This window comes from Salmo salar, chromosome ssa09 (assembly GCF_905237065.1).
Source record: "Salmo salar chromosome ssa09, Ssal_v3.1, whole genome shotgun sequence".
NCBI classification, from domain to species: Eukaryota; Metazoa; Chordata; class Actinopteri; order Salmoniformes; family Salmonidae; genus Salmo; species Salmo salar.
Window position 1 is genome coordinate 69,659,199 of NC_059450.1, and position 17,494 is coordinate 69,676,692.

At 45.4% G+C, this 17,494-nt stretch overlaps 1 protein-coding gene across 1 annotated transcript; it reads left to right on the top strand.

The window, feature by feature from the left end:
- The first annotated feature begins 322 nt into the window (after positions 1–322).
- fbln4 (fibulin 4) lies at positions 323–14,255 on the top strand. The gene is given in 11 exon segments (NM_001140059.1): positions 323–493; positions 6,992–7,240; positions 7,547–7,595; positions 7,729–7,941; positions 8,995–9,117; positions 10,586–10,702; positions 10,823–10,942; positions 11,146–11,265; positions 11,465–11,591; positions 12,786–12,981; positions 13,222–14,255. Coding segments are annotated over 10 exon segments (1,317 nt in total). The 5' UTR covers positions 323–493; positions 6,992–7,150; the 3' UTR covers positions 13,384–14,255.
- Positions 14,256–17,494: the final 3,239 nt, after the last annotated feature.

The window sequence follows — 17,494 nt, forward strand, 5'->3', positions numbered from 1 at the left end:
ATGAAACCAGGAGCGTTGTGTGACCTGTGAGTGGGGGCACAGGGGGGAGGGGGAGTGTGTGTGTGAATCTATGCAAGTTGTTGTTCCGCCTGCGATTTGGACGGATTTGGAATTTGGGCCGCAGACCAGGAATTTGCATCCTGGGGGGTCAGGGAGGGGGGGTCAGTGGGAGGGTGGAAGATGGCAGTGCAGGGGGCCAGAGGGGGGGTAGGAATGGGCTGTCCCTCTTTCCTCTCTGCCTCTTTCCTTCTCTCTCTTTCTCGCCCTCCCCTGCATGCATTCAGCTGCTCCAGCTGTCGATCTGCCCACTCACTCTCTCAGGGCCATAGAGGCAGGAACAGGACAGATAGAGGGACCACTTCAGCTCTCCACACTCACACCACACCAGGGACCACCACCGCCAGGGGACTAGAACAGCACTACACGGACTCAAACCAGGGACCTGAAGATAACAGGAAGAAGACGAATTCACACAAAGGAAGAAGACTTGCCTGTGAGTTCACCATGTTTCACAATGACTTTGTGTGTGTGCGGGTTTGAAAGAAAGAGAGGGAGCGGGTGTGTCTACGAGAGCCTTTGTGATTGAGAGAGATTAACCAAGTGCGTGAGTGAATTACGTCACAAAGAAAAACGTGCCTCTTACCCTCTGCTCCTGGAGGGGGTGGACACGTCACAGCTACACCATTGCTCTCCACTCAACCTCCACGGCTACAGTTGGATCCTTACAAGAGCTGAGGTGGCAAGGCCCTGTGTGTACGTGAGGGAGAGGGAGAGGGAGAGGAAGGGACAGAGACCATGTGTAAGAGAGTAGTTGTATTTGTAAATGGAAATGTATTGCAAAACTCTTGTACAGATCCAACTATTATTTCACAACTATGTAATGTCACAATCGCAAAGTCTACTAATATCTCCTGCGATCTTGATTCATGAAAAAGCCTGCCAGACATGGTCAGCTTGGATGAAACCCTAAATACAGGATTTGTTTGCTGGAAAGACTTGTTTTAGTGTGAGGAGGAGCAGACAGGCCTACGTTACCATATGGCCACACCAAGGGACAACCACAAACTACAGAGACAGGTGCCACCCAATAACATGAAATACTCTGTACATACCCTCCCTCCCATACACACACACATTACATCACAGGGCAGGACACGGCCTTCTTATTCACTTACAGACCACTTCTGTGCAGAGCAGGGCGCCATTTTATCACTGTGTTTATGTACTCTTAATTACTAACATTTGACAGAAAGAATTCTGCGTTCATAGGCCAAAATTAGTAGTAAGGCTGGTCTGACTAGAGGGATTCAGGAGAGAGCACAGAGGCACGGCGAGGAGGGTCAACTATTAAAATACCAAACTCCCCCCTCTGACCCACCGTGTGTCGATCATCTCCTGCCCTCGGCACACGTCATCTCGTCTAGTTACTACAGCATATCAGTATTCACATCCCTTGGATTTTTCCACATTTTGTTGTGTGACAAAGTGGGATTGAAATGGATTTAGTTGTGATTTTTTTTTTATCTACACAAAATACTCCATAATGTCAAAGTGAAAAGAAAACTCTACTAATGTTAAAAAATGAATAACTAAAATGTAGTTGTTGAAAAAGTATTCAGTAAAATTTGGCGCAACAAATCACATAAGTTACATGGACTCACTCTGTGCAATAATAGGGGTTGACATTATTTTTTATTATGACTGCCACTTCCTCTGTCCCCCATAAATACAACATCTGTAAGGTCCCTCAGTCAAGTATTGAATTTCGAGCACAGATTAAAGTACAAAGACCAGGGAGCTTTTTGAAAGCATCATTAAGAAGGGCAGTGATTGGTAGATGGGTAACAATAGCAAATCAAACATTGAATATCTCTTTAAGCATGATGTGGTTAATAATTATGCTGTGGATGATGTATTAAACCACCCAGACACAACAAAGATACAGTCGTCCTTCTGAACTGAGCTGCAGCACAGGAAGGAAACTGCTCAGGGATGTTACCATGAGGCCATTGGGGATTTTAAACAGCTACAGAGTTCAATGGCCGTGATGGGAGAAAACTGAGGATGGATCAACAGCATTGTAGTGACTCCACAATAATGACCTAAATGACAGAGTGAAAAGAAGAATGCAAATATAGAGAATAAAAATGTTCCAAGACATGAATCCTGTATGGAACAAGGCACTAAAGTAATACTGCAAAATAAACACGGCAAAGGAATACACTTTTTGGCCTAAATGCTAAGCCTTATGTTTAGGGCAAATCCAGCACAACACATTACTGAGTGCCACTCTCCATATTTTCAAGCATAGTGGTGGCTGCATCATGTTATGGGTATGATTGTAATCGTTAAGGACCGGGAAGTTTTTCAGGATAAAAAATAAACTGAATGGAGCTAAGTACAAGCAAAATCCTAGAGGAAAACCTGGTTCAGTCTGCTTTCCACCAGACACTGGAAGATGAATTCACCATTTAGCAGGACAGTAACCTAAAACACAAGGCCAAATCTACACTAAAATTGCTTACCAAGAAGACAATGAATGTTCCTGAGTGGCCAAGTTACAGTTTTGACTTAAATCTGCATGAAAATCTATGGCAAGACTTGAAAATTGCTGTCTAGCCACGATCCCCAACATCTTGACAAATTTTGAAAACATTAATGGGCAAATGGGCAGCACCCACTCGTAGCACGCGCTCCAGCAGGTATATCTCACTGGTCACCTCCAAAGCCAATTCATCCTTTGGCCGCCTTTCCTTCCAGTTCTCTGCTGCCAATGACTGGAACGAACTGCAAAAATCACTGAAGCTGGAGACTCATATCTCCCTCACTAGCTTTAAGCACCAGCTGTCAGAGCAGCTCACAGATCACTGCACCTGTACATAGCCAATCTGTAAACAGCCCATCCAACTACCTCATCCCCATACTGTATTTATTTATTTATCTTGCTCCTTTGCACCCCAGTATCTCTACTTGCACATTCATCTTCTGCACATCTACCATTCCAGTGTTTAATTGCTATATTGTAATTACTTCGCCACCATGGCCTATTTATTGCCTTAACTCCCTTATCTTACCTCATTTGCACACACTGTATATAGACTTTTTGTTTTATTTTTTTCTACTGTATTATTGACTGTTTTGTTTATGTTTTGTTTATTTCATGTGTAACTCTGTGTTGTATATATCAAACTGCTATGCTTTATCTTGGCCAGGTCGCAGTTGCAAATGAGAACTTGTTCTCAACTAGCCTACCTGGTTAAATAAAGGTGAAATAAAAAATATTGCACAATCCAGGTGTGCAAAGCTCTTCGAGACTTACCTAAGAAGATTTACAGCTGTAATCACAACCAAAGGTGTTTCTAACCTGTATTGACAGGTATAGACTTTTTCTTTCACTTTGACATTACAGAGTATTTTGTGTAGACCAATGTGAAGAAATCCAAGAGGGGTAAACACATGATACCCACTGTATCACTTTGGCCCAGCCAGCTCTCCATGCCTGGCTCCCACTAGCTTCCCTCTCCATCAGACTACAACCCTGTGCCCATTGGGGAACTGTTATGTTTTATGGTTTTTCTGTAGTTCTACTGTCCGGCAATATGAGAGAAATCTCACACCACATGAGTTTACTGGTATAACATATGAGGTACTGGCCCGCTAGGTGGCAGGTTCAGTGCAGCGAGGGGAACAGAGCACATCTTGATCCCACCGCGCCACCGTGCTAGAGAGAGAGCAGCTCCATGCACAACGGAGCGGAACGGATCAAAGCTGGCTATATATACACATCACAAGACCCGACCGTCTCTGGTTGGGTCTCCCACCGGTGTGTGCGTGTGTAGATGCCTGTGTATAGTCTATGTGTGTTTGTGTGTGTATAACTGTGTGTGTGGTCTCGCTGTGTGTTCTGTCTAGTCCCCATTAAGTCATTTCTTTATGACCCTGCTGTTATTTTGCTTGGTCATTCTGCTGACGGTCTGGATTCAAGGAGAGGGATGCCCCCTGTTGCAGGAGTTAACATACTACTGATGCCAGCACAGAAGGTTGGTGGCACCTTAATTGGGGAGGACGGGCTCGTGGGAATGGTTGGAACGGAATTTGGTTTCCATGTGTTCGATGCCATTCCATTTGCTCCGTTCCTGCCGTTATTATGAGCCCTCCTCCCCTCAGCAGCCTCTACAGGATGCCAGTAATATAAGGAATGCACCTGGACCAAGTAAAGACAGCATCTGTATCAACATCCACTGTCCTCCAAGAGTTACAGAATTTCCTCTTCAATCCAAGTAAATACAGGGCCATATAATTACTGTATTTCTGTGAACAATGTGTACTGCTGTACATGGTAGACAATGCTACACTGGTAAATGTCAAGTGTAACATTGTTCATCGACACCTGTAACCAGAATCACAAACAATGGAAAGACCAGTGGTTGGCGTGTGGAGGACTGTCAGAGTGATGGACCATCCTCCCACTCAGAGACCAGAGGCTGTAGGGTTGGCAGCAGCTGTCCTACATGAACCATGGGGGGGCTTTCCCAAAATCTGATACTCTGAGAAACACCGTGATGGCAGGGTATCCCTACTGGGAACTGCAGCCCACATCCTTGCCACGGGCATTCCAGAGGTCCAACCACCACTTGGGGCTCACTGGTCAGCGGCGGCGGCACAGCACCTAACCGCGTCTGCCTGCTGCTCACAGGTCTGGGTGACTGAGTTACTGGACTCTCAACTGGCGGACAGTTTGTTTTTTGGTGGTTTTAGGTCAGATTTATCCCCCGCTATAAGAGAACCACAGTGCCAAAGCGGATTTTGACGTGTCCTCATATTGTGGCTGTATAAGTGTCCAGGGGTACAGTATGTGTCCAGGGGTACAGTGTGTGTCCAGGGGAACAGTGTGTGTCCAGGGGTACAGTGTGTGTCCAGGGGTACAGTGTGTGTCCAGGGGTACAGTGTGTGTCCAGGGGTATAGTGTGTGTCCAGCTGTACAGTGTGTGTCCAGGTGTACAGTGTGTGTCCAGGGGTATAGTGTGTGTCCAGCTGTACAGTGTGTGTCCAGGGGTACAGTGTGTGTCCAGGGGTACAGTGTGTGTCCAGGGGTACAGTGTGTGTCCAGGAGTACAGTGTGTGTCCAGGGGTATAGTGTGTGTCCAGCTGTACAGTGTGTGTCCAGGGGTATAGTGTGTGTCCAGCTGCACAGTGTGTGTCCAGGGGTACAGTGTGTGTCCAGGGGTATAGTGTGTGTTCAGCTGTACAGTGTGTGTCCAGGGGTACAGTGTGTGTCCAGGGGTACAGTGTGTGTCCAGGGGTACAGTGTGTGTCCAGGGGTACAGTGTGTGTCCAGCTGTACAGTGTGTGTCCAGGGGTACAGTGTGTGTCCAGGGGTACAGTGTGTGTCCAGGGGTATAGTGTGTGTCCAGGGGTATAGTGTGTGTCCAGCTGTACAGTGTGTGTCCAGGGGTACAGTGTGTGTCCAGGGGTACAGTGTGTGTCCAGCTGTACAGTGTGTGTCCAGGGGTACAGTGTGTGTCCAGGGGTACAGTGTGTGTCCAGGGGTACAGTGTGTGTCCAGGGGTACAGTGTGTGTATACACCTGCATACGATGCAGACCTATTGAAGATGATATGATGCAAGGTCCACTAAAATACCTCACTTTTGGGAGTGTTTGAAAGATTGTGAAATTGTGACAGGTGCACTGACTGTGTATATAGTTGTCCTGGGAACTCAGTGGAACATTTGTTTTGGTGCTTGAGAAGGAAGGTTAGGCTACATTTGGAGTGTGATGTAAGACAGTTAGCATGTTTGTGTGGGTACACACGTTGCTCTGTGGCTTCTTGCTTGGCCTCTCTGAGGTTAGTGTGTGTGTGTGTGTGTGTGTGTGTGTGTGTGTGTGTGTGTGTGTGTGTGTGTGTGTGTGTGTGTGTGTGTGTGTGTGTGTGTGTGTGTGTGTGCATGGGGGCGCGACAAGTGGTTGAGTATTACAGCATATAAAAGTCTCACCGTAGTGTATGTGTGCGTGCGTGCGTGCGTGTGTGTGTGTGTGTGTAAGGAAAGCAGTGATTATAACTTTCCTCTTCATATATTCTTTTGCCTGGAGCAAATTCTAACTGACGGTTTTTGCACGAACAACGGTTACTCAGAGATGTTTTATTGCTTTCTCTTGGGGGTTTTTTGTCTGAGGGAGCTGGAATAGAGGATTTATTTGTCTAGGTACAGGGTCTACTTTAACAGTTGTGCTTCCACTCTCCAAGAACATTAAATGGAGGATGGTTGGTCTCTCCCAAAAAAAGCAGCGTAGTCCTGTCTGCATGCTTCTCCGACACCATATGCAGAAGAATAACACACTAGCCATGATGATGAACGATGCCAGACCCAGAGACAGACAGTAATGGATTCTGCGGTACTAGACAGCGACGGGGATTTAGATGGATGAACAGAGCAGAAATCTGTGTCAGAGCTTGTGGCGTCTGGGGAAACGGAAAGTAATGTCTTGAAATTGATAGACAAAACCCTGAGATGTAGGTGCTGTGTTTAATGGCTCACACTGGTATACTGTAGGTTTGTTGTGTGAGCGTTTGTGTGTGCAGTTACAGTGGGCCTGTCTGGGGAAACAAGAGGGCTGTCTTATGGTGAGCTAACATAAAAAGATTTCCATGCTGTTGACTTTATAATTTTCAGCTGATGGATGGAATGCGTCGTTATATTGACCTTTCGCCAGTAGGGGGAGACGGGCTCCCTCTCTATCATACTGGCGGGGATTCAGGGGGAACATGTTCGATTAGCAAATAATGACCAACGTCCGAGTCATAAGGGAGTTGTGTGTGTGTTGACCTCTGTGTTAGATGTCAACACAGCCAGAGTGTTGTGTTTTTCTAATTAAGTGGATGAATTGAAAGCTGTTCCAACCTAGGTTGTTAATTAACTCTCTCTCCTCAACCCAGGTTAATGAGTCTCCTAAGTAACTCTCTCTCTCTCTCTCGGCCGTCTCTCTCTGCAGATACCGCTGAGCTACTCTGAGTACCACAACAAGCCGGCAGCTTCTCTCGTCCTGACCTGAGGCACCCGCTACCTGTGTGACCGGCCGGCTGTGCCAGGGTGTGTCTGTGTGTGTGTTTACGTGTGTGATCTAGTCCTATCTGCCAGTCAGTCCGTGAGCATGCAGGGCGTGTGTGCGGCGATCCTGTGTGTGTCTGTGTTCCTCCGCAGTGCTATTTCACAGCCACCTACAGAAAGTGACACTTACACGGTAAGGATGGGTATTCCAGGACTCTCTTTCTCTCCCTCCCTCCTCCCCTTCTATCTTGTCTTCCCCGCCCACCATACACCAGACTGATAATTTGACCCCTTTTGTACTGCATCTGCTCTTCTCTTTCCTGTTGACCTCCGCTGTACTCTGAAGTCCCGCTGTATCTTTCCCCATCTGTGACTAGGTACCCTCCTGTTAGAGTGACATAGCCATTATTTAAAATGTACCTAACAGCTACAAATGAAAGGTCATTTGGATTGTTCAGTGCATGTGTCTCTCTCGCTCTCTGTCTCCTGCCATCTGTAGGAATGCACAGATGGGTATCAATGGGATCCTCAGACTCACCACTGCAAAGGTAATGGCTCTCGATTATCCTCATGTCCCCATCTCCTCTCTTCCCTCCATCAGTTGTAAGCAACGAGTGAGAGCATTACAACTTCAAACCAGTCCTGTCTTTCAGTCCTTTTCCTTCTCCCTCTCTCCGACAGACATAAACGAGTGTGAGACCGTTCTGGAGGCCTGTAAGGGGGAGATGAAGTGCTTCAACCACTACGGGGGCTACCTGTGCCTTCCCCGTTCTGCCTCGGTCATCCCAGCCCCAGACCCCCCCAGCCAGCCTGGGACCAACCTGGAGAGCACCGCCAGAGAGCCCTTCAACCCCTGTCCTCTGGGCTATGAGCCCCAGGGAGACAGCTGTGTGGGTGAGAGAGAAGGGAGGGAGGGAGGGGGGGTGGACAGGTGGCTGCAGGGGACTGGATAAGGTGTGCGTGCCTTGTTTGTGATTGGGCAATAAGCATGTAGTCTGGATGAGTGCAGACTAGTGAGGGACAGGTGGTTGTATCAAGTGTGTGTTGGGGGGGTTTGTGGAGTTTGTGTGGGTGTGTGTGAGTATTTGTCCGTGGGGGGGGATAGCTGGTACTGGAATGTGGAGATTTCACATGAGGACAGCTGCTCTTAGTTTTATAGGACGGAGAGTGTTGAGAGCAGTGGTGTAAAGTACTTAAGTTAAACTACTTTGAAGTACTACTTAAGTACTTTTTTGGGGTATCTGTACTTTACTTTATTATTTATATTTTTGGCAACTTTTACTTCACTACATTCCTAAAGGCAATAATGTACTTTTTACTCCATACATTTTCCCTGACACCCGAAAGTACTCGTTACATTTTGACAGGAAAATGGTCCAATTCACACATTTATCAGAGTGAGAACATCCCTGGGAATCCCTACTGCCTCTGCCCTGGCGGACTCACTAAACACAAACGCTTCGTTTGTAGATTATGTCTTGTAGTGTGCCCCTGGCTATCCATCAATAAAAAAACATTAAAGAAAATTATGCTATTTGGTTTGCTTAATATAAGGAATTTGAAATGATTTATACTTTTACTTTTGATACTTAAGTACATTTTAGCAATTCCATTTACTTTTGATACTTAAGTATATTTACAACCAAATACTTTTAGACTTTTACTCAAGTAGTATTTTACTGGGTGACTTTCACTTTTACTTGAGTCATTTTCTATTAAGGTATCTATACTTTTACTCAAGTATGACAATTGAGTACTTTTTCCACCACTGGTTGAGAGAGCTGCTTGTCCTGTTGTTCTTGGGGTTGGGGTGACAGTAGTTGTTGATGGAGAATGCTTGAGACAGGAATAATGATTGAACAATATGGGGCAGCTGTTGGTGCCTGAACTATATTAACATCAATATGACTAAATACATTGTGTTGTTTTACCATATCTCACACACAGATGTGAATGAGTGTGAGAGAGATGAACACGACTGCCAGCCCAGCCAGCAGTGCATCAACATTCCGGGAGCCTTTATCTGCCAGTGTCCTGAGGGTTACCGTAAGGTTGGCACCGAGTGCATCGGTAAGACAGCCAATAGGACTCCCACTAACCAGCCTAACCACTGGCCTGAGAGACAGCCAATAGGACTCCCACTAACCAGCCTAACCACTGGCCTGAGAGACAGCCAATAGGACTCCCACTAACCAGCCTAACCACTGGCCTGAGAGACAGCCAATAGGACTCCCACTAACCAGCCTAACCACTGGCCTGAGAGACAGCCAATAGGACTCCCACTAACCAGCCTAACCACTGGCCTGAGAGACAGCCAATAGGACTCCCACTAACCAGCCTAACCACTGGCCTGAGAGACAGCCAATAGGACTCCCACTAACCAGCCTAACCACTGGCCTGAGAGACAGCCAATAGGACTCCCACTAACCAGCCTAACCACTGGCCTGAGAGACAGCCAATAGGACTCCCACTAACCAGCCTAACCACTGGCCTGAGAGACAGCCAATAGGACTCCCACTAACCAGCCTAACCACTGGCCTGAGAGACAGCCAATAGGACTCCCACTAACCAGCCTAACCACTGGCCTGAGAGACAGCCAATTGGACTCCCACTAACCAGCCTAACCACTGGCCTGAGAGACAGCCAATAGGACTCCCACTAACCAGCCTAACCACTGGCCTGAGAGACAACCAATAGGACTCCCACTAACCAGCCTAACCACAGGCCTGAGAGACAGCCAATAGGACTCCCACTCACCAGCCTAACCACTGGCCTGAGAGACAGCCAATAGGACTCCCACTAACCAGCCTAACCACTGGCATGAGAGACAGCCAATAGGACTCCCACTAACCAGCCCAACCACTGGCCTGAGAGACAGCCAATAGGACTCCCACTAACCAGCCTAACCACTGGCCTGAGAGACAGCCAATAGGACTCCCACTAACCAGCCCAACCACTGGCCTGAGAGACAACCAATAGGACTCCCACTAACCAGCCTAACCACAGGCCTGAGAGACAGCCAATAGGACTCCCACTAACCAGCCTAACCACTGGCCTGAGAGACAGCCAATAGGACTCCCACTAACCAGCCTAACCACAGGCCTGAGAGACAGCCAAATAGGACTCCCATTAACCAGCCTAACCACTGGCCTGAGAGATAGCCAATAGGACTCCCACTAACCAGCCTAACCACTGGCCTGAGAGACAGCCAATAGGACTCCCACTAACCAGCGTAACCACTGGCCTGAGTCACACCAACTCACGGTCTCACCTCATTGTTGTGGTTAAGCTTAGCCATTGTTATATGACCTCTATATAACCAGGAAAGTAATTTCATTTATTCACAATTTATATGTTAATATGTTTTGTCACATACACCGTATAGGTCAACTTCTCCTTAGTCATTGTAGCATGTTATTTGACCTCTATTTAACCAGGAAAGCCACTTGAGTCAAAGTCTCCTTCACCATAACGACCTGGTTGGTCAACTCAATCTCCACCTTGTTTCTGAATGCTCTCCTTCCATCTGGGTTGTCAGACATTGACGAGTGCAGATACAGGTACTGTCAGCATCGCTGTGTCAACGTCCCCGGCTCCTTCTCCTGTCAGTGTGAACCAGGCTTCCAGCTGGCCGGCAACAACCGCTCCTGTATTGGTAAGGCGTGGTCAGATACACACTCACCCAGATACAGAGAGTCCCAGGCTATCCAGACTGATGTTAGAAAATATATTGACTGATATACTGATAGACTTCTCCCTCTCCTCCTCCTTCCAGATGTGAATGAGTGTGACATGGGCGCCCCCTGTCAGCAGCGGTGTTATAACACCTACGGTACCTTCCTCTGTCGCTGTGACTTGGGCTACGAGCTTGGGCCTGACGGCTTTGCCTGCAATGGTGAGAGGATACGTCTGCCTGTCTGTCTCGGGCTGTCTGTCTGTCTCTATAATGTCATTAAAGTAGCAGTGCTCTGATCTGAAAAGAAAAGCTACTCTTTCTTTCTTGCATTTATTAAAAGCTGCCCTTCTGTTTCTTGGTTAAAACAGCTCTGCTATGATCGTAAACGTTGTTCCCCTCTCTCTCCCTCCATCGTTCTGCAGACATAGACGAGTGCAGCTACTCTAGTTACCTGTGTCAGTTCCAGTGTGTCAATGAGCCCGGGAAGTTCTCCTGTCAGTGCCCAGAAGGCTACCAGCTGCTGGGCACTCGACTATGCCAGGGTAAGCACCCTCTCCACCTGTTATCATTCTCAATGTTTTTCTGAACACCTTTTCCCATCCTTTACTTCACTGTCAGCTAAATGTGCCTGTGTGTTCTTTCGTTGTCCTCGTTGTTAGTGGACGATAAAGTATTCTAATTGATTCGATTCATTTCAATTCTCTCTTTCTCCGGCCCTCAATCGATCCCTCTCCTCCCCAGATATAAATGAGTGTGAGACCGGAGAGCACCAGTGTACTGAAGGACAGACCTGTGTGAATATCTACGGTGCCAGTCAGTGTGTGGACACCAACCGTTGCCAGAGTCCTTACGTCCAAGTATCTGACAAGTGAGTGAACATTTATTAAAACATGGGTACACACACACACACACACACACACACACACACACACACACACACACACACACACACACACATATATCTTTTCCCCATTATCAAACTATGTCCTGGGCACAAATCTCAACATATCATCAGCTTCTGTATGGAGCATAGCTCACATTATTTCGAAGATTGCGCCAATTGCTTTTTCCATATTTCTGTCCAATTCTGTGATCTTTTCAGTTGAACATGTTCCAGTACAATTAGAATGCTGTTAGAAGATTGAAACCAGTCTTACATTGATAACAGGTGTGGACAGTAGTTCATTTCCCCAAGCATTTTTTGGCTGTATGAAAACTGCTTCAGAAAATCTCTCGGGGAAATGGCCACTGTTCAAATACAGTTGAATGTAATCCATCTTGGTTTGAGGATAGTTCACCATGCTCCTTCATATTGCAATATACCCCTCTAGTGGTTGAGTTATCAACTACTCTTTTTAATATTTTATCTAGACATACAGGCTGGTCTCATAGACTAGACATAACATAGTAAACAAAAATATAGGACACTCAATTGAGTATGATATGTTATGCTATGTTTGGTATGGTTACATAAGATAGAAGGTTACCTAAGGCAAAAACGAAAGGACGCGAATGTCTAGCAACCCAAAGGTTGTGTGTTCGAATCTCATCAAGGACAACTTCAGCATTTTATGCCAATTATCAACTTTGCAACTACTTAACTACTTTTTAGCTACTTTGCAACTACTTAGCATTTTAGCTACACCCTAACCTTAACCCCTAAACCTAACCCCTAGTCTAACGTTAGCCACAACTACTGTAATTCGTAACATATCATATGAAATGAATGATGGACAACCACAAATTAATACATAACATACCAAACGTAACATATACTAATTTGAGCGTCCCGCATTTTAGTTTACTATGTTACATCTACCCATGGGTCCAGGTTGCAGACAAGCATGATAATATCACAGGACGTAATCTATATTTAATATTTTGTGATGAATATCAAATATTATGTTTTAATATAAAATGAAACAGAATCAAAAGTACCACATCAAGTCATCTAGTTAATGAGGCCTAATGTCAGGAAATGATGATTTATGCAACATGACTGCCACTATGGCACGACTCATATATCTCTCCAGAGGACTAAAACCTGCTATTTTTCCTCTAGTCGCTGTGTTTGTCCTGTGACCAAGCCAGCCTGTCGAGACCTACCCTTCTCTATCGTCCAGCGTTACATGAGCATCACGTCGGAACGCTCCGTCCCGTCAGACATCTTCCAGATACAGGCCACCAGCGTCTACCCTGGAGCCTACAACACCTTCCGTATCCGCTCTGGAGACCACGACGGAGACTTCTACATCAGAGTGAGCACAGCCATAGTGTAACAGCCACTATACAGCACCAGCCTGGGTCACCCTCCCATCCACCTTGTCAATATATGACGATAGACTTGTGAATTTATGATGACAGAGGAGGTCTAGAAACATATTATATTGCATTGAGTTTTGAGACGTTGCATCATAAGGCACGTTTGCTTGACTTTTAGACAAGGAGAGTCCGACGGACCCTGACTAACCTCACTATCATCTCTGTGTCTCTCTCAGCAAATCAACAACATCAGCGCCATGCTGGTTTTAGCCCGGGCTGTGACGGGGCCCCAGGAGTACACACTGGACCTGGAGATGGTGTCAGTCAACCCCCTCCTGAGCTACCAGACCAGCTCGGCTCTGCGACTTTCAGTCTACGTAGGACCTTATGCATTCTAGAGGGAGGACAGAGAGTCAGAGACAGAGAGGGGGAGAAACACAGTACAGATACAAGAGAGGAGAAATAGGACACACAGAACAATCTAGAATTGAAAGGGGTCATAAACAGAACAGTCAGATACTGTAACATGATGTCAGACGTTTGTTAGCTTCTCCTATTTCATGACCTGCAAAGGAAACACACAACTCAAATCACAACCCGCTGGGAAAGCTGAGATAAGAGTGAGGTAAAGAGACATTTCTAAAAATGAATACTTTATCGATAACGTGTGACTGATAAACATCAATACTACGAAGTGAGTTTTCCCCCAGCCCACACACCGTCCATTTTTGTTCCCTGCCTCTTAGCTGAAGTCTCCTGAAGTATATTTTTCGACTGCTCAACGCTGCTCATTTGTCATGGTCCTTTGAGCCGAATAGGGGAAATGACCCTAGTAACCTTTAGTACAAACCCCTGTCATGTTTCAGAAACACCCTGCAATAGAAGATAAAGAACAACACATTATTTCATCATTCTCATTCCATCTCTGTCATTCTCTTGCTTTGAGCACACCCATTCTCACGCCTGTGTTTTCATGCTACTCTCATTTCCTCAGCTTTTCAATCCTTATCGTCCATGGACACGACTCAATAACCACTCAGATCCAACCTCCTCATCCACCCTGTCGCTCCTGCATCCATCTCTCTCCTAAATCATAGCTAGTATTAGTGCTGAAGCTCTCACTCACTCACTCACTCACTCACTCACTCACTCACTCACTCACTCACTCACTCACTCACTCACTCACTCATTTGTAGTTTTGTCACATTAATGATTTTGTTGTAATTTTTGTCCAGGAAGCTGATACAAAATAAAACTATATACATTTTAATCACGTGTTAACCATTGCCTTTTGTTCATATTGTTTAACCATGTCACCCTCTTTCTTAAATTAGTCCCATTTCTCTCCTACCTCTTCAACTCCTGTTTCTCCTTTTCCTCCATTCAGTATTTCCTCATTTCCCAGTGTGGTATGGTCATAGCTAGCTGACCTTTCTGAATGGAAATACACCCCCCCCCACCACCACCAACACCACCACCGGTCCAGTATGTGCCAGTGGCGCTCTGTGTCTTTCCACAGCTGCAGAACAGATGCCTGGGCTTCTTGTGTGACAACCACTGAGAGAATGGAAAAATCACTTGAACAAAGAGACAGGGCAGAAGGTATCGCTAGATAAATCAGCACTTAAGACTCATTAGCCTTAATATGTGAGGCATAACAAGACAACCAGTGGCATACTGGTCTAACACAGCCACTGTGTTCTCCCTCTCCCCTGGATGGCTAAAGCCATATTCCTTGGGTAGTGATTCTTCTACAGTCCCACAAAAAAACAGGGGAAAGCCCTAATTTCATCGTCTATCTCATCCGCTGCTGCTAGCTCCGCCCAGACAGCCTCCTCCTTATAACACACGCACACATACACCACACACAAACACTGCACACGCACACACACACACACACACACACCTTCAATCTATCCTCACTCAAGGGTGATGACTCATACGCCGCGCAGTCTTACGCAATCAGCCCAGAGTGGAGTCTGTAGCCAGTACAGCCACAAGGTGGCATTGTGACACACAGATATTTCTCCCAGGCTGAGACAGGAATAGCATCAACCTGAGGTGATGGAATCTGCTGTTCTTTTCCTTCCTGACTACTGAACCTGCCTTCCCTCCTCCCTATCAATGAACTCATAGATTTGAGAGATGCAGAGGCACTATGGATACACAAACTAACACGTACAACAAACTATCACCACAGGTAGTGTGTAACATGCAGCGCCTGAAGACATACATTGTATTCATAAAGTATTCACACCCCTTGACTTTTTCCACATTTTGTTGTGTGACAGCCTGAATATAAAATTGATTCAATTGAGATTTTGTGTCACTGATCTACACATAATATCCCATAATGTCAAAGTGGAATTGTGTTTTTAGACATTTTTACAAATTAATGAAAAATTAAAAGAGGAAACGTCGAGTCAAAAAATATTCAACCTCTTTGTTATTTGCATGGAGTAGAAACATGTTTAACAAATCACATAATAAGTTGCATGGACTCACTCTGTGTGCAATAATAGTGTTTAACATGCTTTTTGAATGACTACATCATCTCTGTACCCCACACATACAATTATCTGTAAGGTCCCTCAGTCGACTAGTGAATTTCAAGCACAGACTCAACCACAAAGTCCAGCGAGGTTTTCTAATATCTCACAAAGAAGGGCACAGATTGGCGAAAATAAAAAATCTGACACTGAGTATCCTTTTGAGCATGGTGAAGTTATTAATTAGGCTTTGGATGGTGTATCAATACACCCAGTCACTAGAAAGATACAGGTGTCCTTCCTAACTAATTTGCCTAAGAGGAAAGAAACCCCTCAGGGATTTCACCATAAGGCCAATGGTGCACAGTTACAGAGTTTAATGGTTATAATAAGAGAAAACTGAGGATGGATCAAAAGAAAGAAGCCTTTAGCGAATACATCATTTTCCTAGACATGCATCATGTTTGCAACAAGGCATTAAAGTAATACTGTTAAAAAATGTGGCAAAGGAATTTACATTTTGTCCTGAATACAAAGTGTTATGTTTGGGGAAAATCCAACACATCACTGGGTACCACTGTCCATATTTTCAAGCATGGTGGTGGCTGCATCATGTCATGTGTATGTTTGTCATCAGCAAGGACTGGAGAGTTTTTCAGGATAAAAATAAATGGAATATAGCTAAGCAAAATCCTAGAGGAAAACCTTTTTCAGTCAGCTTTTCAACAGACGTTGGGAGACAAATTCACCCTTCAGCAAGACAATAACCCTAAAAGGCCAAATATACACTGGAGTTTCTTACTAAGATGACATTGAATGTTCCTGAATGACCTAGTTACAGTTTTGACTTAAATCTGTTTTAAAATCTATGGCAAGACATGAAAACTGCTGTCTAGCAATGATCAACAACCAACTTGACAGAGCTTGAAAATATTTTAAAAGAATAATGAGCAAATATTGTACAATCCAGATGTGCAAAGCTCTTAGAGACTTACCCAAAAAGACTCACTGCTGTAATCACTGCCAAAGGTGCTTCTAACGTATATTGACCCAAGGGGTGAATACATATCAAATAAAGATATATTTGTGTATTATTTTTAATTCGTTTTTTTTTTTTTTACATTTTCTCTTCCACTTTGACATTACAGAATATTTAGTGTAAATTTTTGACCAAAAAAATGACCATTAAATACTTTCTGAAGGCACTGTACATTAACACACACCAACCAGATGGCAACAGTATGCTTGTCTTAGCTCAGGGCTTTGTGGTACAGATCATAGTTAACAACATGATGGTGTTGTGGGGTATGGAGGAAGGAGGGGGGGGGAGTATGTGTGAGGAATATGTGGGTTACGGGGGAGGAACAGAGTGGTACAACTCCCATGGCATTTCCTGTTGGCACTGAGACAAGGAAATAACCTGAGTGAAATGGGATCAGACTGTGCTGTACCCGCACAGTGGGCATGGGGGAGGATGGTAATATGTTGTGTGTGGGTTTGTGTGTGTATGCACAAGGGCGTGTGTATGTGCGAGGGTGTTTTGTTTGTGCATGCGCAGTAAGAGTATGAGTGTAAGTGTGACGTTGTGTGTGAGTGCCAGTGTGTGAGTGTGTATGCAGACATGGGGAGGAGTGTTTGGGGTGGCAGTAGGGAGCGGAACAGTGGGCCTCTCTTTGGCACCTCCGCCCAGGTATGAGCTCATTTTCCTGGGCAAACCTTCCGCCGTGGGCCGGGCCGGGTGTTGGGGTGGGAGTCAGTGGGGCAGTAATGCAATCACTGGGCCAGGAAATACAGCCAATGGAGGATATAGGACACTCAGAGAAACTAAGGACATCTTCTCCTAGAACTCACATAGCCTGCTCTGTAACCAGGGTAAAGACATAAATGGCAACTATGCATAATTGATAAGATACCATCTTCTGTGAACAAACCCTCAAAAGCTCAAATTGAACAAAGCATTTCAGCTTTATTGGATAAAAAAAAGCTATTTCGCTCTCTTATTCTCTTTAACCATTATGCT